This window comes from Neofelis nebulosa, chromosome 8 (assembly GCF_028018385.1).
Source record: "Neofelis nebulosa isolate mNeoNeb1 chromosome 8, mNeoNeb1.pri, whole genome shotgun sequence".
NCBI lineage: Eukaryota > Metazoa > Chordata > Mammalia > Carnivora > Felidae > Neofelis > Neofelis nebulosa.
The window spans coordinates 38,309,415-38,335,029 of NC_080789.1; the positions used below are offsets into that span (position 1 = coordinate 38,309,415).

The 25,615-nt window shown below is 36.3% G+C and overlaps 1 protein-coding gene across 1 annotated transcript in view; it reads left to right on the forward strand.

Annotated features, from left to right (window-relative positions):
• The window catches only part of LIN7A (lin-7 homolog A, crumbs cell polarity complex component), a 128,542-nt gene that overhangs the window by 66,316 nt on the left and 36,611 nt on the right, over window positions 1-25,615 (forward strand). Inside the window, exons 3-4 of the mRNA XM_058741920.1 lie at window positions 20,159-20,230; window positions 22,563-22,772. Coding sequence (XP_058597903.1) covers window positions 20,159-20,230; window positions 22,563-22,772 — 282 coding nt within the window. The remainder of the gene's footprint in view (window positions 1-20,158; window positions 20,231-22,562; window positions 22,773-25,615) is intronic.

Consider the following 25,615-nt stretch of genomic DNA (forward strand, 5'->3'; position numbering starts at 1 on the left):
AGGTCCCAATAGTTCATTTTTGCTTTTATTTCCCTTGCCGTCAGAGACATGTTGAGTAAGAAGTTGCTGTGGCTGAGGTCAAAGAGGTCATTGCCTGTTTTCTCCTCTAGAGTTTTAATGGTTTTCTGTCTCACATTTAGGTCTTTCATCCAAATTGAGTTTATTTTTGTGTATGGTATAAGAAACTGGTCCAGTTTCATTCTTCTGCATGTTGCTGTCCAGTTCTCCCAGCACCATTTGCTAAAGAGACTGTCTTTTTTCCATCGGATACTCTTCCTGCTTTGTCAAAGATTCATTGGCCATACATTTGTGGGTCCAATTCTGGGTTCTCTATTTGATTCCATTGGTCTATGTGTCTGTTTTTGTGCCAATACCACACTGTCTTGATGATTACAGCTTTGTAGTACAGGCTGAAGTCCGGGATTATGATGCCTCTGGATTTGGTTTTGTTTTTCAACATTACTTTGGCTATTCATGGTCTTTTGTGGTTCCATACAAATTTTAAGACTGTTTTGTTTTAGCTCAGAAGAATGCTGGTGCTATTTTGATTGGGATTGCATTGAATGTGTAGATCCACTTAATTTTTTTTTTTAAAGCCTTGTAAATTTACAGATAAATGGACTTTGCATTTCATCGGTCACACCAGTCTAGAATTTTTAAAATTTTACAATACAGAGAGATAATTTCCTCAACACATGAGAAAAGTGACTATCCAATCTTTTTCTTTAAATAAAAGACTTTTGAAAATATGTATTTACATAGGTGGGTAAGAACGTAATATAGAGGGCACTATAGATTTAGAAATAGGCATGGTATCAGGAGGCTTTTTTGTTTTAGTGCTGAGTTACTCTGACAATTATTTCTGATAAAAATGAATGGGCAATGTGACAGAAATAATTAGTGGCTGAGAGAGGGATTGTTTGCGACAATCTGAATTGATAACATTTACCTGATTGAGGATACGTAGTAATGAAGCACTTCAACCTGATTAAACTTTCTGAGCTTTTCTTCCCCCTTTTGAAACTGAGATTTTTACAGGATTTAATTTGAAGGATATGGAAATACAAAGGCAGATTTTCGTCAAGCCTAAGGACAGGTTAATAATAATGCATTCAGATTCACATCATCTTCCATGTTGATAAAACTGACCTACTTTTTCTTCAAGAGAGGAAATGTCTTATGAAATATTTTCACATTAAAAATGTTGCATTTTGGTGTCTTTCTTCTTACATTCTATAATTAAACCTGGCATATCACTTCCAAAAGTTAAATGAAGTTTAGTTCATTTTCAGGTCTGGGCTGTGTAATGAGTTAGCATCTCCATTGCTCGAGACGAGTGGCATTTGCTGCTTTGCATGCCAGGGAATTTTTCCGACAGTAGTGATAATGATGCAGATGTTTTTCTTTGTAGGGATCTTCCAACAATATCCCTAATGAAAACACATGCCTACTTCCTGGCAAATAAAAACAATCATTTTTGAAAGCAAGAAAATCCAAATATTTTCATCCTAAGATGGCAAATGTAAACAGTCCATTATTTTTGTCCCATCATTTTTGCTGTGTTCTGTTGCAGCAATAAAGTGGTTCTTTTCTTTTACTTTTTTTTTTCTGACCCTGATATGGAACCAACTTTTACAAAATCTTATGCAGGTTCCAAGTAGAGAGGGGGAAGTGTGATAAGCAGTGCAGTTGTAGTGAGAGCAGAGGGTCAAGCCTTGTGAATTGACTTTCATTTGCCATCTCATCTTGAACCTTAGGTCCGGGTAAACTGATTTCCTATCAAGAAAGAAAGAAATACAGTTGCTAGAAGTAATATGCCCTTAAACTTAGGAATGTAACTTTGGCTTTTGAGATTTATATAGATGAAAATAATGAACGATCTTTGTAAATCTGTATAATAAATAATCTTTAACAAATCCTTTTACAGGTATAATTGGTATATAATTGAACAAATCTTTTTACATTGGAAAAAATGTGAAATTTTGCAAAAATGCAGCTGAGATTTTCACAAAACCAAACTCTAGATATATTTTGGGGTTAAAGTGAATGTTTGCTGCTGCTCTTTCCTCAAAGGAACATTTTAATGTGTTCCAAAACACAAGCCTTTCATCAGTTACCTTTTAAAAAAGAATTTCCACATGTACACACAAGAGATGCCCTTTCTCCATTTGTTTTTTAAAATGTTATTTTATTGTAGTAAGAACACTTAATATGAGATTTATCTTCTGAACAAATTGTTAAATGTACCATGCGGTATTTTTGACTATAGCTACAATGTTGTACAGCAGATCTCTAGAATTTACCTTGCTTAATTGAAACTTTATGCCCATTGTTTACAAACTCCCCATTTCTCCATACCCCCAGCCCCTAGCAACCATTATCATTCCATTCTTTGAGTCTATTAATTTGATTATTTTATATCCCTCACTTAAGTGGAATCGTGAAGTATCTGTCTTTCTGTGACTACCTTATTTCACTCAAACCAAAGACAACACATGTTGGTTAGGATGTGGAAAAATTTAGAACCCTTGCACATGGTTGGTGGGAATGCAAAATGGTGTAGTTGTTATGGAAAACAGTATGCAGGTTCCTCAAAAAGTTAGAAATAGAACTACCATATGATGGAGCAGTCACACTTTTGAGTATTTATGCAAAAGAATTGAAATGAAGATCTTGAAAAGGTATGCATGCCCTGAAAGTCATGACAGCCTTATTCCTAAGCATCATAGCAAGCCTGACCCACACCAATAGATGGGGTACAGAATGGGGTAAAGGCCAGAGATATCTGTTATAGCCATTGCTTGGTCATTAAAAAAATATAGTATTTTAAATTTACTTGTTTATGTTAAGAGAAGTATGTCAAAATGCTACATCAGGTGGACCATATCAAAGTATTCTCATTTTCAAAACTTATTTACTACCACAAGGGATATTTTGAGCCTCTTGTCTGTCCTTCTTGGGGGAACGACCTATCATAATCATAGGACATATAGGTAAACAACTCATCAGAATAGAATGGGGAGGAACCTGAGCAGTATGGATAATTTTTTTTTTTAATTTTTTTTTCAATGTTTTTTATTTATTTTTGGGACAGAGAGACACAGAGCATGAACGGGGGAGGGGCAGAGAGAAAGGGAGACACAGAATTGGAAACAGGCTCCAGGCTCCGAGCTGTCAGCACAGAGCCCGACGCGGGGCTCGAACTCACAGACGCGAGATCGTGACCTGGCTGAAGTCGGCCACTTAACCGACTGCGCCACCTAGGCGCCCCGGATAATTAAAGCCAAATAAAATCTGTCATTAGGAACAACTTGGTTGTGTGCACCCATGGGTAAGTGATTTTGTTCTCTCTCTTATCCGTGAGAGGACACACTGACTGCCCTTCTGTATGACCAAACTTAGAATATTTTTAGGCTCTACCTTCATAAACAAAGTATGGTTAATTATGTTTATTTACCAATCTACTTCAATTACCTTTTTAATCTGACTAGAAAATGGAGAACAAAATCACCCATTTCTGTGTGTCTCTTTAGCCCTTGAATGAATGAGCTTGAAATAGAACTGTAACAGAAGTCTGCCTTAAGCCAGCAGTTTTAAAATCCCCTTCATTTCCTCCCTCTTTCTTTTTATCAAACCTGCACATGTTTAAGAGCTAGGGGGTCGTCTTTGAGAACAAATCAGAACTTAGCAATTGTTTTATGGGCTTTACGAGATTAATTAAACAGAGCAAAGCCTGGTGCCTTGAACATAAGCTGAATTTAATAGAGCACATCAGAGAAGACGAAATGGAAAACTGTTCACAAAGAGGATAGTCTGGTGTTTTGGTAACAGTGAGCCAGGACAGTGTCAGGAAAGGCAAGCGTTTTCTGATAGTTTTCATTTTGCAGTTTTCATTTCTTAAATGGATTATCCTTGCACAGTCCATCTTCATTATTCATGTACTCCGTATTTGTGAATTCACCTATTTGCTAAAATTTATTTTGTGGTCATTCTCTAATAACCATTCTCTCAAAACTCTGTTTGCACAGAGTTGTGAAAAATGTGAGTCACCTTCCTGTTTCATGGAAGTACCTTCATGTTTCTGGTTGAGACAAAACGAGGCAGTGCTCCACTTTCTTGTTTCAGCTCTTATATGGCAAAGATGTTTTACATGTTTAGTGTCATGTTTATTTAGTGTCACGCTTATCTCATTTTTGTATTTTGGTGATTTTGCTGTTTGAATCGGCTCCCATGCATAGTGGTAAAGTGCGGTCCAATGTTCCTAAGTACAAGAAGGCTGGGATGTGTCTTACCGGAGAGAGCTCTTACTAGATTAACTTTGTGCAGGCATAAGTTATAATGCTGTTGGCCTTGAGTTCAATGTTAATGATCAAAAATACTTATTGAGTAAAGTGTCTTTAAACAAAAAACACACATAAAACAAGTTAATAAACTGATAGGTTGATGGAAGTGTTGTGACCAGAGGCTTGTAGGAACCTAGCCCTGCATTTCCCGTAAGAACAATGGCTCAGTGTTTGCTAATTCAGCACTTGCAGACTTTATAGACCATAACTATGACAAGTAACAAGAATCAGTTGTAGTGCTCATTTTCAATATAATCTCTCAAGAAGAGAGATTAGGACCATGAATGCCGTTGTATAATATAAAGTTTCATAATTTATTATTTTCCAAGATACCTAGAAATTACGATGAAGCTATTTGTACAAGTTTCACAGACATCACCAAAATGTGCCTCGCTGTAGGGTTGGTGGCAGCTGAAGGACTTGGTCAGAGCTCAGACAGTTATAACATCTGCCTCCTGGTAACTTTTTTGGAAAAGAACCATATCTTCTACTTCTCTGTTTTGAAGATTTATTTTGAGAACTGCACAACCACTATCTAAAAAGTCTTTATTTTTTGAAGTTTATTTATTTATGTTGAGAGAGAACAAGAGTGTGAATAAGGGAGAGGTGGAGAGAGAGGGAGAGAGAGAATCCCAAGCAGGCCCCTTGCTTACAGTGTGGAGCTTGATCTCCCCACCAGAGATCAGGACCTGAGCCAAAATCAAGAATTGGATGCTTAACTGACTGACCCACACAGGTGCCCCTAGAAAGTCTTTAAGTGGTAAGTTAGCACATCCTTTAAAAATATTTTCTAAATAGTAGGAGGAATCATGGAACATATACAAGGTTGGAGTGATGATGCAATCTTAGTAGTTTGGTATTAAAACCCAGACCAAAACTCAGGATTCTTTTTTGCTCATTTTTCAATATGTGCCTGTAATCTCTCATGTTCTGAAAGTTCATTTATTAAATGATCTTTTCTGGCAATTACCTAATTTCAGACATACCTGTTTTAGGCATGCTTGGGTGGCTCAGTCAGCTAAGTGTCCTATTTCAGGTCAGGTCATGATCTTGCAGTTTGTGGGTTCAAGCCCTGCATCAGGCTCTTTGCTGATAGCTCAGAGACTGGAGTCTGCTTTGGATTCTGTGTCTCCCTCTCTCTCTGTCCCTTCCCCACTTGCAGTCTGTCTCTTTGTCTCTCTCTCTCAAAATAATAAATCAATATTAAAAAAAAGAAATACCTGTTTTAGTAATTTTCTTACGTTATGGAAAATTTTATCTATAGCAAAAATTACTTCCTGTAGTAAGTATAAGAAAACTTTGTTTCTGTATACCAAATAAATTGGCAGGAGGTTCAGATAGGGAATTACTAGAATTAACTTGTTAATATCTTCTCTTTTTATTGAACTGTAATCCAGTTTTAACATTATTAAACTTTCAAGTAATCAAGTAGAAAGAAAAATGGTAAAACAATACAAAAGTAATTGGTAGGTTATAACAGTAAGTCATACAATCTGATCCAAATGTTTTTTTGCATGAGCAACAAACATTTGTGGTTTAAAAATCATATGACTATCACCAATAGGATTTTTTCTAATTCACACTTTCTTATGAAAATCAGAATTTTAGGCACTACCTAACACGATTGTGCATTAGGATTCTGATGAGTAATGATCATGTATACAGGCTGCTTTTGTGTTTTAATGAGCTGGCTATGCTAATTGGTAAAATGCTGAGTTTAATTTTATTTTTATATGCTAACTTTTTATGCTTAGGACATGAAGAAAATCAGGACAAGTCTAATGTATATTTGGCAGTAAACATATTCTAATTGATCAAGAAATAATTATAGTCTATTTCTCTTTTCTATCGACCCTATCCCATTTCTTCCATTGTTTAACAGACTTCTAGTTACAAGTAAATGAGCCTGTGTTTCCTTGAGTCTATCTGAACATAAGTGAGAAGAGATAGGAATGAATAAGCATCAAGTATATAAACTATAGCAGGAAGGGTAATTGATAAATTCACATGGACAGATGGTAAGATCTATACCTAGAGTATAGAGTGACTCTTATTTTCCTATCATCCTTTCATAAATATGTCATGGCACATTTTATAAGATCAGATATGATGGCACCATTAAAATAATGTGAAAGAGTATTTAATAAATGGGAAAAATATTCTCAATATTTTAAGTAAAAAATTGTAAAAAGTATACAGTGACTGAATTGATGTTGATTTTTTAAACAAATAAGGCAGACTGGAAATAAGTCTCCCAAAATGTTGACAGTAATTGTATCCTGATATGGAATTATAAATTATTTTAATATTTTTGCTTATACAGGTCTATATTGTGCAAATTTTGTGTAATGTATATGAATTGCTTTTACTGTCAACTCACTTTTACAAAATGCACTTCTTAGTATTCTCTTTCTCTTGAATATATTCCATTTTAAAAGGCATATATGTGAGTTATATAAATTCAAAACGGATGCCTGGGTGGCTCAGTCAGTTGAGAATCTGACTCTTGATTTTGCCCCAGGTCATGATCCCAGGGTTGTGGGATTGAACCTCACATCAGGCTCCACACTAAGTGTGGATTCTCTCTTTCCCTCTGCTCCTCACCCACTCGGGTGCAAGTGTGCACACACTCTCTCTTTCTCTCAAAAAATAAAATAAGACTAAGGCTTGGCTGATAAATTACCTAAGTAGGTATCAGAGCCCCTCAAGACCTCCTTATCTTCCCACCCTAAATTTCTCCTAGAGGTTAGCGTATACACAGAGGGCTTCATTTGCCAACTGAGTAGATCACTCATAAATTATATCTTACAGTCTATATTCTTCCTCTGATCTTCAGATCTACATATCTAGGTGTCTGCTGAACATCTCTTGGAGATCACAAGGCAGCTCATACAATATCATCCAAAGTCAAACCCATTATCCTGCATGCCTGCCCACACCTCTAACCTGGACCTCTTTCCATCTTTTCTCACCCAGAGCCTACCAACACCAAGCTCCGTTCGGTCTACTCCTTAATTGTATCCACTAATTTGCTCTGAATTGTATCCAACACTTCCTGCCTGCCAAACTATAATAGTCTCCTTTTCCATCACAGTTCATTTATGATGTCCCAAATATTGTGTGGGACACACTTAAACTAAAAATCTGCTCATTGTCTGAAATTCCAATTTAATTGAGCATCCCTTATTTTTACTACTACCTCTGGAAACCCATTATTAGCCATAATAATTTTAACTCAAACAACTGAATAATCAGGTTGGCTTTTAATAACTGAGTTAAATTTTTTCTTTAGTGTTTACTTGTGAGTTCATATGATCCCTGTGACAATGACAATATACACTGAATTGACTCAAAATGATTAATTCACTTACCACATAAAGACCTATTTTTGGAAGTAAAAACTAACTTTACAACTCTTGCAGAATTTTAAGTACATGGGTAAATTTTAACCTCACTGAGAAATATTCTAGCATTTTGGGATCCTCAGTGAGATTTTACATCATCTTCATCCAATCAGTATATAGAGACAAGTTTTTAAACCCCAAACCCCATTTGAATTTTACCCCAAATAAGAAAATAGAGATAATCCAGTCCCTTTGAATGGTGTTATACTAATTGGGAATGACATCTTCCCAACATTTTGCTCAGGCATTTCCTGTCACAGAGGACTCTGGCTGTGTAACAAGGACAGGATGGGAACAGCTGCCTTAAGGGAATCCTTTTTTAGACAACCATAAGGAAAGAGATTTCTCCCTGGTGGCTTGGCCATCTGCCATTTGGACTCTGTGGAAATGTTGTTATTTATGGTTTCACTTTTTCCTCCAGTTATTAAATGATTTGTACAAGGAATTTAATTTGTCTTACCTTATGAAAGTTATATGTGTAAAGAACCCACTAGGAAATACAAACCAATTATAAAAATAAGTAGAGAAATTAATAGCTAATTACACATTTTTAAAACTTATAGCCATTCTTCAGTTTTATGGTTTTACAACTAATTATTCTGCTTTTATACAATAGAAGAATTAGTTACAAAGCTATAAAACTGAACAAAGTATTTTCTCTTGCCTTTGGAAATAAATATAAGTATAGTCATTTTAATTCACTTAAAACGAGTGATATAAATAACCTCTGGAAATTTCAAAATTGATAGAGATTTGAGGACTGTGTTAGGTAGCATACCAATAGTTTTGATGCTTTCCTTCTGAGTCCCTGCAAAACCAAAACCAAATAAAAAGATGTGCCATTTACTGTCAGGCACAAGGGGGCGTTTAATCCTCCCTGTTAAGTGGTCCCAGAATACCCTCCTTAAGGATCCTTTCATCCCTCCCACATATGTTAGGAGGTAGAGTGCTGGAGAACTTTCTTGATGTGTTCTCATTAGAATTAACCTATACACACTATTTCAGAAAAGCTCCTAGTTCCTTTGTAACTTGGCCAGGCAGGTGGGTAGATATTTAAAGGCATCACTTTGGGGCGCCTGGGTGGCTCAGTGGGTTAAGCGGCCGACTTCAGCTCAGGTCATGATCTCGCAGTCCGTGGGTTCGAGCCCCGCGTCGGGCTCTGTGCTGACAGCTCAGAGCCCGGAGCCTGTTTCAGATTCTGTGTCTCCCTCTCTCTGACCCTCCCCCGTTCATGCTCTGTCTCTCTCTGTCTCAAAAATAAATAAACTTTAAAAAAAAATTAAAAAAAAAATAAAGGCATCACTTTGTCCAAAATATCCCTGGTCTTCATCTAACTCTAAGCATTGGAGGTCACTTGCAATAGTAATGCTATTTTCACATAAATTCTCTAAGACATGGGATTGGTCACAAATTATGGACCCTTTCAATTTAGCTTTTCTACTGCTGTAGGTTACTTAGTGTCCTTTAAAGCAAGTCATGAATGGCATGTATCACTTTGCAGCAGAAAGTCTGAGTCATGTAGTTGAACTTGGGCATATACACGTGGATTGTGAGAGATAGACTTGAAGTTTCAGTGCTGTTGAGATGCTATCATAGTTAGTGGTCCAGGAGTACTCAAATCTTCATTTCACCTTTCCTTCTCAGGGAGTTAGCAACCAAGAAAGCTAGATGAAAGGACCAAAACGAAGGAGAAAACAAAATACCACTTTGTTAATTGTATGGAAGTACCCAAATCCTCTCTAGTGCAGTTCTGTCTGGTCTAGACATAACTTGTCTATATATATCCAAATATATAGATTGGATAATGAAGCTTGGGCTCAGACACCTAAATAACAGCCCCCCCCCCCCCACCCTGCCAACTTTCCTCCACTCTGAATCTGAGATGTCTGGTTATGCCTAAGAAAGTAGAATAGAAAACAACAGGACCATTTACATCTACCCTAAGCAGGCAACTCCTGCCTGATTTCTTGTGACATAGATACAGTAAGGGATGAAGGTATGTCTCATGACTGCTAACTTTTTAGAAATACTGTCAGTACCTCTAGTAACATCATGGCCCAATACAGTCCCTGGTTGCTGACCAATTGCATGAGCAAGTAGGCCTAGTAGGCCTTCCTTCCCAGGGGGTATTGGGACAATAAGTAAAACTGGGATGCAGAGACTAACATGTGGGAGGGAGGGCCAGAACGTTTTAGTCCCAAAATGTCATATTTGTTTTTGATCTTCAAATTCAGTGCTTTGTTTGTTTGTTTGTTTGTTTCTGTTTTTAGTTATAGGTAATGCCATCCCATTGATGACTTAGTTGTCAGATGTATTTTGTCAGGATACAAGTGAAGTTGGAGGCTCTACAGTAAGGCTGGTTTGATTCTTGAAAACAATATAGTTGCACTGGAGAGTGTCAACTGAGGTTTTTTCTTGAGTGCTAAAAGGAAATGCTGCCTTGTCAAAGGCACTTACTATATACTGCATCGGCATGGTTGAAAAAAATAGTAATGAAGTAATGAAGCATACTGCCTAAAAAAGGTCTTTTGTGTCCTTTGTGACTAAAAACTGCAGAGTCCATTTAACTTCCCCTTCCTGCTTTGAGAACATAAAGAGTACTTTGCATGGCATAGTTGTCACTGAACCAAGGAGGAATGCTTCTTCAAGTCGATGGCCCATTTCTGGAAGCAATATCAGTTGCCATATTGATTTCACCAGTAATACCATCAAATGTCTGCCTTAATGACTGAACTGTTTTTTGCAAATCATTTCAACCTAATAGAGATGTATTGTCCTTTGCTTCTTTATACCTGTCAATATTTTTCTTGTCCAGTGGGTGGCATATTTTCACTAAACTTGATGGCCATACAGAAATGTAGAAAAAGACATTTCTCTGGAAATTTTATCCTTCTTGGACTTTCACAGGATTGGTTTGAGGCTTGATGGTCTAATTATAGCAGACGTGACTTGTAACCAGTAAGGGTCATTTTTTTTTTTTTTTTTTGCAAACAAAATGATTGGTTCTAGACATTGTCTCATACCTTAAATCCCTTAGTTTATAGGACTTCCAACACTACAATTTTAAACAAAATGTTTCTGCAGCTACAAAAGCATATGGAAACTATAGATGATAGATACATGGATAGCTATAGTTCTAAGTACACAGCATTTATTTATGGTTGCCATTTTTTCCAAAATGGAAGACAAATTCAAGGCAAAAATTAAATATTTTTTGGATTATTTCTTCCATTATTAATAGATGAACCAATTTTCAGTTGATTTGGAATTATTTCTACAAAACCTCCTAAAATAAGCAGATTATGTTTTCAGCAACTTAAGCTTTATTTCTCTTTCATTCCAGCCATATGAAGGATAGTGTACACATTCATATCAGGGCACTTATTTTTGCATGGATGAAACCCACTCCACTACATGCAGTTAAATTTAGAGCCACAAATTCATTTTAGATACCTCTTCCCCTGCCTAAACTCTGCCTTCAGAAAACCTGCCACGTTTTTATTATATTATGATAAATATATTGTGGCTTAATATTGTAAATGTTGGGGCGCCTGGGTGGCGCGGTCGGTTAAGCGTCCGACTTCAGCCAGGTCACGATCTTGCGGTCTGTGAGTTCGAGCCCCGCGTCGGGCTCTGGGCTGATGGCTCGGAGCCTGTTTCTGATTCTGTGTCTCCCTCTCTCTGACCCTCCCCCGCTCATGCTCTGTCTCTCTCTGTCCCAAAAATAAATAAAAAACGTTGAAAAAAAATTAAAAAAAAAAAAAAAAATATTGTAAATGTTGTCCACCCAGCCAGGTGGCCTATAATAATAAAAGGGTACGGAAGGAATCGATTTTACTTTTAATTTATGAGAATATTTAAATATTTTAAAATCAGATACCACATCAAATAACTTTCCTTTATTCTACTTTTATCTGAGTTTCCAAATCTGAAAAATTAAGAAAACCATTAAAAATTGTAAATATAGATACAAATATCAGTGGTTTTTAAAAATTTTTGATTTATTTATCTTGAGACAGAAAGAGCACGTGTCCACGTATGAGTGGGAGAGGGGCAGAGAGAGGGAAAGAGAGAGGATCCCAAGCAGGCTCCGTGCTGTCAGCGCAGAGCGAGACACGGGGTTCGAACCCACGAACCCTGAGATCATGACCTGAGCCGAAATCAAGTCAGATGCTTAACTGATTAAGCCACCCAGGAGCCCCTACAAAGTCTTAATACTTATATTGGTTTTTTTCTTACTTTAAAAATATACATTCTTACTTGTTTTTTCAAGAAAAACTATACATTTAACAAGCCTTAATGAACACTATAATGTGGTAGGATTTGGACCATATCATTTTCCCGTTTGGACTTTGTTCCTCATTAATTTGCTCTAATAATTCTGATCATTTGTCTTTCTACTTGAAGTACCTTGGTCTAATGTTAGACATTTTGATTTTTCATAGTTACTGAAAGGTTTATTTCTTTTTTGCAGTCACTGATACAGAGGGGTGTATCCTAATTGTAATTCTATTGACATTTTAGTAGCCAGCCTGTTCACAATGATGCACTACAAAATCTCTGGAGTATCTTGTACTTGAAAGAAATGTTACCCTCCGTTAAAGTATATGTTGCTTTCCACGTTTATAAACTTTAAGGAATGGGAGCTAATGTCATCTTTTTATTCTATTAAACACATCTTAAATATAGGTAGGTCTTTGTGTTTCAAAGCCTTATTTTTAATTTCCAAAATCCTGATGAAGTTTCAGAATATTTTCATCTAAAACTATTTTCTTTTTTTTTAAGTTGGGTTTATGGAAGTATAATTTTCATAGAGTATTGGTGTTTCCTCTTTTTAGTGTACAATTCTGAGACTTTTAATTATGACATGCAATCATGTGATCATCACCATTATCAAGGTATAGGAGTTCCAGCACCCCCCAAAAGTTCTTTATGCCAGGTAGTCAACTCATCCCCACCCCTAGCTTCTGGCAACCTTTGATCTATTTTCTGTTCCTATTATTTTGCTTTTTCCAGAGTGTCATATAAAAGAAATAATCATGGAGTCTGACTTCTTTCACTTAAGCAATACTCATTTGAGATTCATCCGCATTGTTGCATGTATGAGTAGTTTATTCCTTTTTATTGCCAAGCAGTATTCCATTGTACAGGTGTGCTTCCATTTAATTATTCATTCACAGTTGAAGGCTATTTGAATTGTTTCCAGTTTGTGGTGAATATGAATAGAACTACTGTAAGTATTTGCATACCAGTTTTGTATGAATATACATTTTTATTTATCTTGTATAAATAGCTAGAAATACATAAGGGAATCTTAAGGTAAGTGTAGGTTTAACTATATAGAAAACTGTTCATCTTGTTTTCTCAGGTGGCTGTGCCATTTTGCATTCCTACCAGCAATGTACAAGAGTTCTAGTTGTTCAACATTCTTGCCCATACAAGGTGTTCATTTTTTTAAAAATCTAGACATGTTAATAAAACTGTAGATGTATCTAATTATGGCCTTATTTTTAATTTTCTTAGGGACTAGTGATATTGAGTATCTCTGATGATGAGTATCTTTTCACATTTGCCACCCATAGATCTTCCTTGCTGACATGCCTGTTCAAGGAGTTTATCCAATTTTTAATTAGGTTGTTTTCTTACTCTTGACTTTTGAAAATTCTTTATATATTTTGGATATGAGACCTTTATCAGATATGTATTTTACAAACATTTTTGCCTAATCAAGTTGTTTTTTCATTTTCTTAAAGTTTTCCTGAGAGTTAGTTTCTACTTTTTTAAACTATGTTTTAGTCAGATTCTCAGTTTCCAAACCCTGACATTAACAAATTTTCACTAATTTCTAGTGAACAAATTATACAACTCTTCGAATTGGAGGGGGCTCAAAGAAAACAAACTCTAAAGATAGCACAGTTCCGTATAACATTCACTTAAATAATACAGCAATCAGGAGTTCTTTGGGCTGAAACTAGCAGAAAATGCAACTTCATTGGCTTAAACAAATATTTTTCTTCATTACAAGTTCAGAGATAAAGGCAGCTGCTTACAGTGTTTGAGGAGCTCCACATAATCAGAGCTGATATAGACACTTTTTCTTGGCCTTTCTCTTGCAGTCGTAGGTTGCTACTACAGCTGACCATCTTCACACTCAGAACAAAAAGTAGGGAAGGGAAAAAGGATAGCGCTTGTACCAAGAGGACAACACTTTCCCAGAAGCCTCTCACCTACTTCCAATTAAATTCTTATTGGAAAGAACTAGGTCATATGGCAAGGCAGTGCTAGGAGGAGGAGTCTGAAAATGGGGGCTGGGCAAGGTGAGCCTACCTAGTATCTGCCTCACACAGCCATTTTAAAATAACATGAAATACAGGGGTGCCTGGATGGCTCAGTCGGTCGGGTGTCCGACTTCAGCTCGGGTCATGATCTCACAGTCCATGAGTTCGAGCCCCGCATCAGGCTCTGTGCTGACAGCTCAGAACCTGGAGCCTGCTTTGGATTCTGTGTCTGTCTCTCTCTCTGCCCCTCCCCTACTCACACCCGGTCTCTCTCTGTCTCAAAAATAAATAAAAACATTAAAAAAATTAAAAAAAAATAACACGAAATACAAAAGGCAGTAAAACTGTAAGAGCAGAAGACAGAGCAATCAAAGTCTAATTTTGAACTCAAGGTGTTTCCACACTTGCTGACCAAGCAGCTAAATTCTAAAGGTGTAACTTCCATTGCATTTTAGGCATGCATGTAATAGTAATAATAGAAACATAGTAGCTATTGTCATAAGAATTTAATAAGAATAATAGGTTATGGTTTATAAAGCCACATACTTTATCTTCTTTGACTGCCTCTCGAAGATAGGGCTTTACATAATGGAAAACTAAGATGCATAGATAGTAGGTCACTTAAAGTCACATACAAAAGGGAACCAGGATGAGAAACTCATAATACAGATTTATCATCCCATACCTACCTCTCTGTACCAATCAGGGTTTTCAAAATCAAAAAGAATAATTCAATGTAAAGTTTATATTTTGATATTATCTACATAACCTGTGTGTAAATGAAAGCTCAGAAGCAAAAATCCTATTGCATTAGAATTTTAGCTGTTCAGCTTAATTTATCTAAATGGGAATTCTGTTGTACAGTTGGTAAATAAGTTGAAGTAAAAGTGTAACTTTTACTTTATTTGTATTTGTTATTCTCTCAGTGATAAAATTTCCATCTAGAAAAAAGTAATCTATTTGCTTTCTTAATATAAAGAAAAATTTATATTATTTATTTAAAAATTTTTGGAGCGCTTGGGTGGCTTAGTCAGCATTTGGTTTTGGCTCAGGTCATGATCTCGCAGTTTGTAGGGTTCGAGCCCTGCATCAGGCTCTGTGCTGGCAGTGTGGAGACTGCATGGGATTCTTTCTCTCTTTCTCTCTTTCTCTCTCTCTCTCTCTCTCTCTCTTTCTGCCCCTCCCCCACTTGCACTGTCTCTGTCTCTCTCAAAAAAATAAACTTAAAAAAAAATTAAAGCCCTTCTATAGTGAAGATTTATGTCAATTCAAAGTTTTAGAAGATGCCTTTAAATTTTTTTCTTTCATATTTTGGTCCAGGTGCTTGACACACTGACTAGAATAACTCCTAAATGAATGTTAGCAGAACGAATGAACAAACGAACTTTCTGAATCAAGTGACTGCAACCCCATTGCCTTAATTGAATAGATCTATATTGGTAAATTTTTGATAGCTTGGAATAAGTTCCAAATATTCAAAATGCTATTGAATCTGTGAGATTTATTCAAAGTCAGTAAATTACTGATACTAAAATGTAAGCTCAAACTGTGTACAAGAGTTTCTGTAAATTATTCAACTTTCACTAGGAATTAACCTATCTTACCAATGGAATGTGCTTAAAATGCTGCTGTAGCTGACATTGCCCAGAAATTTGGAGACCCAAGTGATTCTGGAAACTATAAGCCCCACTGTCCTGTGTTGAAGCTCACACAACCATTTTCTCTTCCTTTTAAGAATTCTCTGAGGGCATCTGGTAAAATACTTTAGCTTTCTATAACAATTTCCTTCCAAATTTTACAAATACCTGTACACTTGTCCTTGAAAAGTAAGATAGGTAGGGATGCATTTTGTCCCTAGAAAATGATGAGCTAAGAAACTTTAACAAGACAATATAACCAATGGAAATAGAATTAATGTCTCCAAGTTCTGGCTTGACTCTCTAACTAGACCATGTCAGCCAGTGTTTAAAAACCGACTAACCAGGGGCGCCTGGGTGGCTCAGTCGTTAAGCGTCCGACTTCAGCTCAGGTCATGATCTCGCGGTCCGTGAGTTCGAGCCCTGCGTCAGGCTCTGGGCTGATGGCTCGGAGCTTGGAGCCTGTTTCCGATTCTGTCTCTCCCTCTCTCTGCCCCTCCCCCGTTCATGCTCTGTCTCTCTCTGTCTCAAAAATAAACGTTAGGGGCGCCTGGGTGGCGCAGTCGGTTAAGCATCTGACTTCAGCCAGGTCACGATCTCGCGGTCCGTGAGTTCGAGCCCCGCGTCAGGCTCTGGGCTGATGGCTAGGAGCTTGGAGCCTGTTTCCGATTCTGTGTCTCCCTCTCTCTCTGCCCCTCCCCCGTTCATGCTCTGTCTCTCTCTGTCCCAAAAATAAATAAAAAACGTTGAAAAAAAAATAAAAAATAAAAATAAAATAAATAAATAAATAAATAAACGTTAAAAAAAATTAAAAAATAAAATAAAATAAAATAAAATAAAAACCGACTAATCAGAATCTGTTGTGCTTTACAAAAGAAAACACTAAAAATAATATTTGACTTCTTTCTTTGAATCATAGTATATTATAATCATAAAAAATTATTAAAAATGCTATTTCACTTTCATTGGGAGTGATGAATTTGTTGGTTTCTGAATCGTATTGTACATTTGCAGCCACCACATGTATAATGATAAGTGTCATGTGGAACCTAGATACCTTTATTCAAAATATAGATAAATACTTGTGACATCTCCAAGTTTTTGTTTCCTCAGTGCAACCAAAATGGTAGTAGTCCGATGCTGTCTTAATAAGAAAGCCTGATGTGGTTGAAAGAGGAAAGACGGAGGCAATTAGATATGAATCTCTGTACCAGATCTGCCACTACCTGTGTGGTCATAGGCATGTTACCATCTCTGTGACTGCTTCCTTGTGTGTAGAGGGCCTCAGTCATAAGTTGTGAGCATTGACTGAACTCTCAGATATAAAATGCTTAGCATTATGCTTGGCCTACAGTAAGTCCTCATTAAATGCACACCAGACTTGTGGTTACTTACTTCAAGACGTATTCGTTGAATAAGACCCTTTAATTTATTTACAAGATCCTTTACTCACTGCTACGCAAGTGTCTTTTTATGGCCTACTAATTATTATGTATAAGAAGAAATGATACAGCATGATTTCTTAGTTCAGGGTTTCTCGATCTCAAGACTATTGGCATGTTGACATAGTTCTTTGCTACAGGGGGCTACTCTGAGCATTGTAGGATATTTAGCAGCCTCTTGGTCTTCTAATACTACATACCAGTAGCACCCCCCTGCTCTTCATTTGTGACAACCCAAAACGTCTCCAAACATTGCCAAATAAATTGGTGCAGAAACGCCCCCAGGCAAGAACTACAGTCTTCCATCAATTCTCTGTAAAATGTATTCACGGACTGCTAGTCCTAGGAGATTCTTCCCCAAAGATCCCAGTGTCAAATAAGTTGGGAAACATTGAATATTAATAATAATAATAGTAATAATAATAGCTATTTTTTGTAAACTTACTATATGCTGCAAACTGTTCTAATCTTATTTAATCCTCCTAACAGACCTAGAAGTTAGTTACAACTCTAAGGCATGTTTTTCAAATTAGAACATTGCACTTGGTCAAGTAACTGACCGAGATCATACACTTAATATGTGGCAACTGCAAAACTTGGGCGTTATCTGTACATAGTACTGCCTCTTGCATACTCCACTTTTTAATTCACAGTTCAAATTAGAATGTTAAGGATAGTTATTCTTAAATGTTTATTTCTTTATTTTAGGAGCTTACAAAATTAGTGTTTGCTGTTATCAGTTGATGACAATCTCCTAACTGTGTGCAAATGATTGTCTACATAAACATACTTTGATGCACGTAAATATATCATTTTCCCTGGAAAAGATAATCAGGATGTCCCTAGAAAAATTCAAATGGTCCAAAATCAAGGAGGGAGAAATTTCTCTGCTTGGAGGAGGCAGGGAACAATGAACAGAGAAAATGAAATTTGAATTGGGTCTTTTATCATCATGTTAAACTGGGTTAAAGAAGATTCTGCCAAATGAAAGGGCATTCCAAACAGAGCAAACAGCATATCCAAAGGCCTAGGCAACTGGGAAGGCATTGTATATTTGGGGAATAGTGAGGATGGAGAAAAGGAAGTTGGGGAATAAAACTAGAGAAAAGGCTGCGTTCTGCATTGTTATTGCTGGTTTGACTCGTGTGGGCATTGGACTTTGCAACCTTTACTCTAAGGGCAGTAGACAGCCAAAAGCTCGGTAGTGACACGATCAGGTACGTACTTGACAATGATAACTAAAGTCAATAGTGTTTGGTGGTGGAAAACCCAATTAAGACACTAATGCAGAGCTTTGAGCAAGATATAATGAGTAAAGACAGAATGAAGGGCCAGATTTGAAAGAGTTTCTTAACAAGAAAAGCAGAGTAAGGAAAATCTTCCTCCCAAATGGGCTGTAAGATCAAGTAAGTGGAATTTATTTGTAGAAGGGATATTTCTGCAAAATAAAGTGATGTACTTTCAAGGAAATAACATGGAAACATGTTAAGCAGCTATTCTGGTAACCTAGAAAATTTGCATTAACAAGTCCCAGGCTCCACAAATGCTTTCTTGGAAAACTCTTCCTTTTTCATTCCGATTTCTCACTCAAATTGTATACTCCAGTTATTTAGTGAAGTTTCATCCTACCTGGTAGATTCTAAATAGTGCCCCTACTTTTCTAGTCTAGACCACTTTGTCTTTTTCCCAAACATGCTACTTGGGAAAGATGAGTCAGCATTGATGGAGATTCAACCAAATGTATTTGAAAAATGATGAGCCAGCCAAGAAATGTTGGAAAGAGATTGGTCAGAGATACTCGGAGAATGGTTGTGGAATGGATGTATTAATCACATTCTGAATTCACTTTAATAACTTTGGACTTAAGTGTGGAAAATATGATTAATAGAAAGGAAAAAAATCTTTGATTGCAACTTTCTATTTCATCTTTTACAAAATAGTTAATGGGCCAATCGCAAAAAAATATCCCAGCGAAATATCAAATGGACTTTTACCTCTGCACATTATGCAGTTGATTTTTATGACTATTATTTAAATCTTTAAAATGGGCATATAGTCTAACATACTTAACCTTGTTATTTTTTTCTATCTTCTCAAACTATCCTTTATGAGTCATTCTGTATATGTAAGTTATTTATAATGAAGCAATTTATTTTGCCACCGATATACATATTTTATAATCCCATCCTTGACAATTTAGAAGGAAAACATTTTTTTCTACTAACAATTTTTGTAGTTGTGCCTAAAATCATAAATAATGATAATACCTGCTGTTTAAGGAGTGCTTATTAGGTGGCAGGTGCCTCGAAAGTACTATTTCAAATGAAACCCATACGAAATAAATATTCTTTACCCATTTTTCAGATGGGCAAAAAGAGAGTCAACATGGTGAAGTGGTTCAGCCAGGACCTCACAGTCCCTCAATTATACTGCAAGGCTGAAACTTACGTCCTTAGTCAACAAAATCTATGTGCTTTCTACAATATCATTTTGGGTCCAGATTTTACCTGTATTTTTTTTATTTCATTTAAACGTTAACATGAACCAGAGCTGATAGGTCGCTCTGTGTTACTAGTGCTAAAATCTCTTATTTTACTTATTCCTGCCCCTGGATATCATTTTATTTCTGTATTTATGAATTATGAATATGTGTCACAAAAGGTAACATACATTCCAATAGGCAAGGAAAAGATATTGTTACGCAGCTTTATATATAAAATTTTTATCAGATATTTGAGAGAAGGCACTATATGTAGAGGTAAGAATTTTTACTGACAAAGTAGCTTTTATAAAATCAAGTATCCGAGATTTTATACCTGATGAACACGGATAACCAAATAATAAGTGCTTGCCTTCTCTGCTGCAGCCCTCACCCACCAAATAGGAGAGATTTGTTTTTGGTCCAAATCATCAGGATAATTGATTCAGACTTATTTCAGTTTGTAACAGAGAATTTCTGTTTTACAAATGAAAATTTGTCATCCTATCTGCAGTGAAAGAATTGATGCTCTTAATGTTCTTACACATTCTTTTTTTTTTATGTGAACATTTTAGGTGTATCAATATATGCATGAAACGATAACTGTTAATGGCTGTCCTGAATTCCGTGCCAGGGCCACAGCAAAGGTAAGACTTGAGTAACTTTAAAAATACATTTGACCCCAGTGATCTAGTAATTGATTGTGCGCGTGTGTGTTTCAGGTATTCTCGTGTGTACACTGTAAGAGAATTTAGACATCAGTGGCAGCCCAGAGTCTAGAACCAGTACTGCTTCCCAGGTAAAAATCCTAATGGAAAATTGAACGTTTCTGCTGCTTCTGTAGCTTAAGAAAGGAGAATGATTTCATTAAGCTCACTAACTGTCCATTTGGCACAAGCAAATCTACTGGTTCATTGTATGAAATAATACATGGTTTTCTGACACGTTCCTTTGATCCAAAAGATCCTGTTCCCCTTTCAGTGCATGAAGATTTACTTGCGCAAGTCGAAAGCTTTGACTTGAGTTAGACATGAGGAGAACTCACCTGAGACCCACTGACATAGGATCCTTCCAGGTATACAGCTGAGCAGTGGGTAGCTTGCTGAAAGAATGTGACACTGACCTAAAGGGAAAGCCTGTCACCTTTTGTGAGAGTGACCACGTGTGCTCTTTAAAAACTCAAATCCAGACATTGCAGAAAAATCTAATGGAAATCTTACACGAATGGTAAGCTTATAGCAATAGGATAGTGAAATTATCTGGAAAATAGACCATTAGGAAACAGTAGTTTTAAACTAAAATTACTGATGTAGTTCTTATTTTACAAACAGAAGTGCTGTAATCGATGCACAACAGCTTGCTTTTTAAAAGTTCTTATCTTTCTAATAATGTGTAAGAAATAAGAACTGGTGAAAATAATCAGAATTTTCCATTTAATTCTTTTGTGTTATATCACCTCTTGTTTGGTTTCTCTCCTGATTTCTTAGTTTTCATTCTGTAACTGAACACTGTAGATTTGTAAGGTTTTTTTAACCCAGGCAAAAGGAGGGTATTATTATCGTTACATCATGCTTTGCTTGTACTGAAGTGGAACACACACAGAAAAATGATCCCTACATGGTTTAATTAAGGGGAAAGTGAATTATGTAGTGTTTTACCATTCTCATTTCTTATTCATGTAGAACAGCAGGATAGCAGCATAATGTTGCAATAGCACAATATTTTCTGGTTGTTTCTGGGCTGTCTGCATTGCATCCATGTCAGCCATTAAAATCTATGCATGACGACGAGGTTTGCATGAGCAAATGCATGTAGCTAAAAACAAGCCATTATTTCCATATCATTCACTAAACTTCACTAAATGCAGACAGTAGCATAATGCTCAATTGATGTGATAATGCTGTGTGTGGAAAAGAATGTACAGTCGTTGGCAATCAATATTTTCACGGTGTTGAGTAAATCACTTTATAGTAGGCATCTAATCAACTGTGGTTAAGTCAGGTTAATGGAAATGGAAAATAAGAAGCAGGCAGAGGGTCTTTTCTTGATAGAAACTACTTAAATGCTGTTATTTTCTTTCCATGAGGGGTGGGAACTAATGGTAAGTTGTGTTTCCAGCTTATTTTTAAAAATTCATGTATGAATTTTAAAATAAAATGATGTCCACATTAAATGATATTTTGTACATCTAGGTTTAGAACCATGAGCTGCTCATTTTGCCCACGTTGCCGTAGGAGTTGAAATATTAATGTAAAATGTAGGGGGAAACATCTGTACCAGACAAGAGGACCTCTCATAACAACACAGAGTACTGATGTGAAATAATAATAAACCGTTTGAATCTATTTCCTATTTTAGCTTTTATTTGCTTTTAGGTATCCTCAATCAAAAAACAAAAAACAAAAGCAAAAACAAAATGTGCCAAGCCAGTGTTCTGGCAATAGCAAGATTATATATGTATTCCCCAGAGTATACACATATAAGTGCTTCTAAGCACATTGAATAAACGTTCATATACATGCACTGGGGTAGACTGGGTGTCCTACAGAGAAGTGGATTACATCATCTCTGCCCTTCAGGTGCTCATAGTCAACACGTATACATAACAGCTATGGCATGTGTACTGTATAAAGGTAATATGAGGATGCAACCAATTTTGGAGTCCAAGAAAAGGAGGAATTGCATCTAACTAAGGTAACTGGGGAAGATTTTTATGAAGATGGGAAATTTGTATCATAATGGATAAGCTCTAGAAAGCCGGGAATAGCTAGGCAGGGCTTTGCCAAACAAAGGAGTCATAGATGACGTTTAAATGAAGCGAATCTTCCCACCACCCCGCCCCCACAGCCCCATCTTGTTCTTTCTTTCACAGGAGAATGCTATAAAAATAAGAGGAGTTGCCTGATCCTACGCACTGCAAAGCATACGATTAGCCTTATTTCCCTCGTTGTATTACCAAATGACCATCTTTTCTTTCAGGCAACAGTTGCAGCTTTTGCAGCTAGTGAAGGCCATTCCCACCCTCGGGTAGTCGAACTGCCAAAGACTGATGAAGGCCTTGGCTTTAACGTGATGGGAGGAAAGGAGCAAAATTCCCCCATTTATATCTCCCGCATCATTCCTGGAGGGGTGGCTGAAAGACACGGAGGCCTCAAAAGGGGAGACCAGCTGCTATCAGTGAACGGAGTGGTATGTTCATAAAATAACCGGAGGTTTTCTCCCCTGAGCACATTTTTTGCCCCCTGCTGTTTCTAAAGTCAATGTTGAAATCCTAGAACAAATCATCATTTTGTGTCCAAACAGCTTCCTCAGCATTGATGGACATTAACCCTACAAAAGCAATAATTTTATAGTTTTTATGTCTCATTTCATCTGTTCGGGTATGATAAGTGTGAACTAGTTGGAAAACTATCCCAAGAAATTATCCCAACTAGTAGAGTTTTCCCCCATATGATACTCAAGTTGAATTAATGCTTAGAAGAGCATAATAATAACTCCAAGGTTCTTTCTATTCAAATTACTATAAACAATTACATGCATTTTAAAAATAACGACAAAACTCCTCATCCTGTGTTTTTTAATTAAAGAGGAAGGATATTTTTAATATACATAATAATAACACACATGGAAAAAGAATGCGCAGATAATTCCTTAATGTACAGCTGTAGTATGATAAAAACATAATAACCTCTTCCCCAAAAATGTTTGATTATGTTATCTATTCATCATATATATTTTGACTTTGACATGAAGTTAAGGTAGATTAAATATGTAACATTTTAAAGTAGAAGTAGGAGCATACTTTTTTGTTCATAACCTCATATTCTTTGGATGCCATTACCTCTACATGTAATAAAGACCTGCTAAAGAAATAACTTTATCTGAAAAGAACAATTTTCTACCCATAACTTCTACACGTACTAAGAATAATCTAAAAGCATAAATTTCAGAAGTTTAAATAAGAACACATCAATGTTTATGTTTGTATTAGCCTAAGATCTTTTCCTTAAGGACTTAAGATTTTAATAAATAAACTAGACCTGGGTTATTTGTGACCTTGTTGACTTCTGCTAAGAACACAATATCCAAAAAAACAGCTTTTAGAATGTGATATTGGTAACTATGGGGTAAATTGTTGTGTATTTATATCTTTTATTTTGTTTATTTTATTTTTTTTATTTTTAACATGACTAGCAGTTTTGTAGAACCCAAAACTACTCATTTAACTCTGCTGACCCCTGATATACATCAAAATCATTAATCCGTGAATATTCTATATCACTTCAGAATTCCAATTCTAACACTACCATTTCATTCACTTTTTTGTATGTAACCATGTTTTGAGATGAGCTTTCTTATTGACCTTTAGGTAATTATGACTTTTTCAAAGCATGTTCCAGCTGATAATTTCAGAGTCCAACTTTCCAGTAGACGGTTCTGGAGCTAGGTCATGCAATTATTTCACAAAGTAATCTGTGCCTCGGTGTATGAATTTATTACAATTGATCTAAATATATTGGGTACATCAAAAAAAGTATAGATTTTTAAAAAATGAAAAGTACAAAAAAGAACCAAAAACACAGAGAAATTGTGAAGCAACAATATATGAAGCAACAATAGATATAAGTGAATTCAATGTAATAGGTGGTTGACTTTTAACTATCTTTAAAGGAGCTAAAGAGCCTGTGTTTATTAACCCATGTATAGGTACAGCTATCGGCATTTCATAATCTCTCATCCATTCCTTGCAATGAACATGTGGCTTTATCTGCAGGGGGTATTGGAAAGTGGAATCAGACTCATCAGTCTCTATCAGTCAGTGTTCATGTGATTATAAATTAATATCCCCTATACTTGAATTTCCTAGTCTGAATAAGGGAAGTAGTAACTAAAAGCTCTGATAAGCTCTGATGAAGATTAAAATGAGGCAGGACGTCTTTTAAGAACGGTACTTTGATAATTTAGTCCCACAGACTTTTTCTTTTCTTTCTTTCTTTCTTTCTTTCTTTCTTTCTTTCTTTCTTTCTTTTTTTTTTTTTTTTTTAGAGAGAGGTAGGGGAGAGAGAGCTAATGTGGGTGAGGGAGGGGCAGAGGAAAAGGGAGAATGAGAGAGAGAGAGAGAGAGAGAGAGAGAATCTTAAGCAGCCTCCATGCCCAGCATGGAGCCTGACGAGGGGCTTGATCTCACAGCTGTGAGATCATAATCTGAGATGAAATCAAGAGTTGGACACTTAACCAACTGAGCCACCCATGTGCCCCAGTCACACACACCTTTGATAAGTAAGTGTGGTTACTGAAGAAGGTTGAAGAGGGTTAGCAGTAGCCCTATGATATTGTTAATGCTAGTCTCGTTGAAAGAAAATCTTGAGGCAAATTCTGCTACACGTGTAAGCATATTTTAGCAAACATAGTAGCAAAAAGGCATTCATGCAGCCTCTGTCATAAGCTGATGAAATTCTAGTTCTCTGTCCATTCAGATGTTCCAGTCATTACCTTGGAAAAAAGGTTTACTGAGGCAGATGAAACAACATTCCAGGGCCAGAATTTTGTTACCCTTATATTCAGCCTCAGACAACCAGAAATTCTAGTAAACTGGCAGTTGGAAATAGGAAGGTTTAGTGACCAAACTTAGGCCACTAATCTTATGGTATGGGCTATGAGCCTTCTTAAGATTTTTGCATTCTTTTCCTGCAAAGGTGGGCAACGTCTCCAAAAGTCTTTAATATTCCACATATATATAACACTTTTAATTTTACCATTTACATTCCATTTGCCATGCTAGTTAATGAGTCACTGATTTTACGGATGAGAATCCATTTCTGACCTATTTTTGCTAATAAGCAAAGCTTCGTTTGTTCATTGAAATAGGTATAACAAATGCTTTTGTGGTAGCCAAGCTCTGGAGTATTGCTTATCTGATTTAGTGCTTTGCGGACGACCCTGGATTGGTTTAAGCTCCTGAAGTTGGGGTTTAAAAAAATACTGTACATCCATATAATCAAACTATGTATTATAAACTACCTATTTTAGAA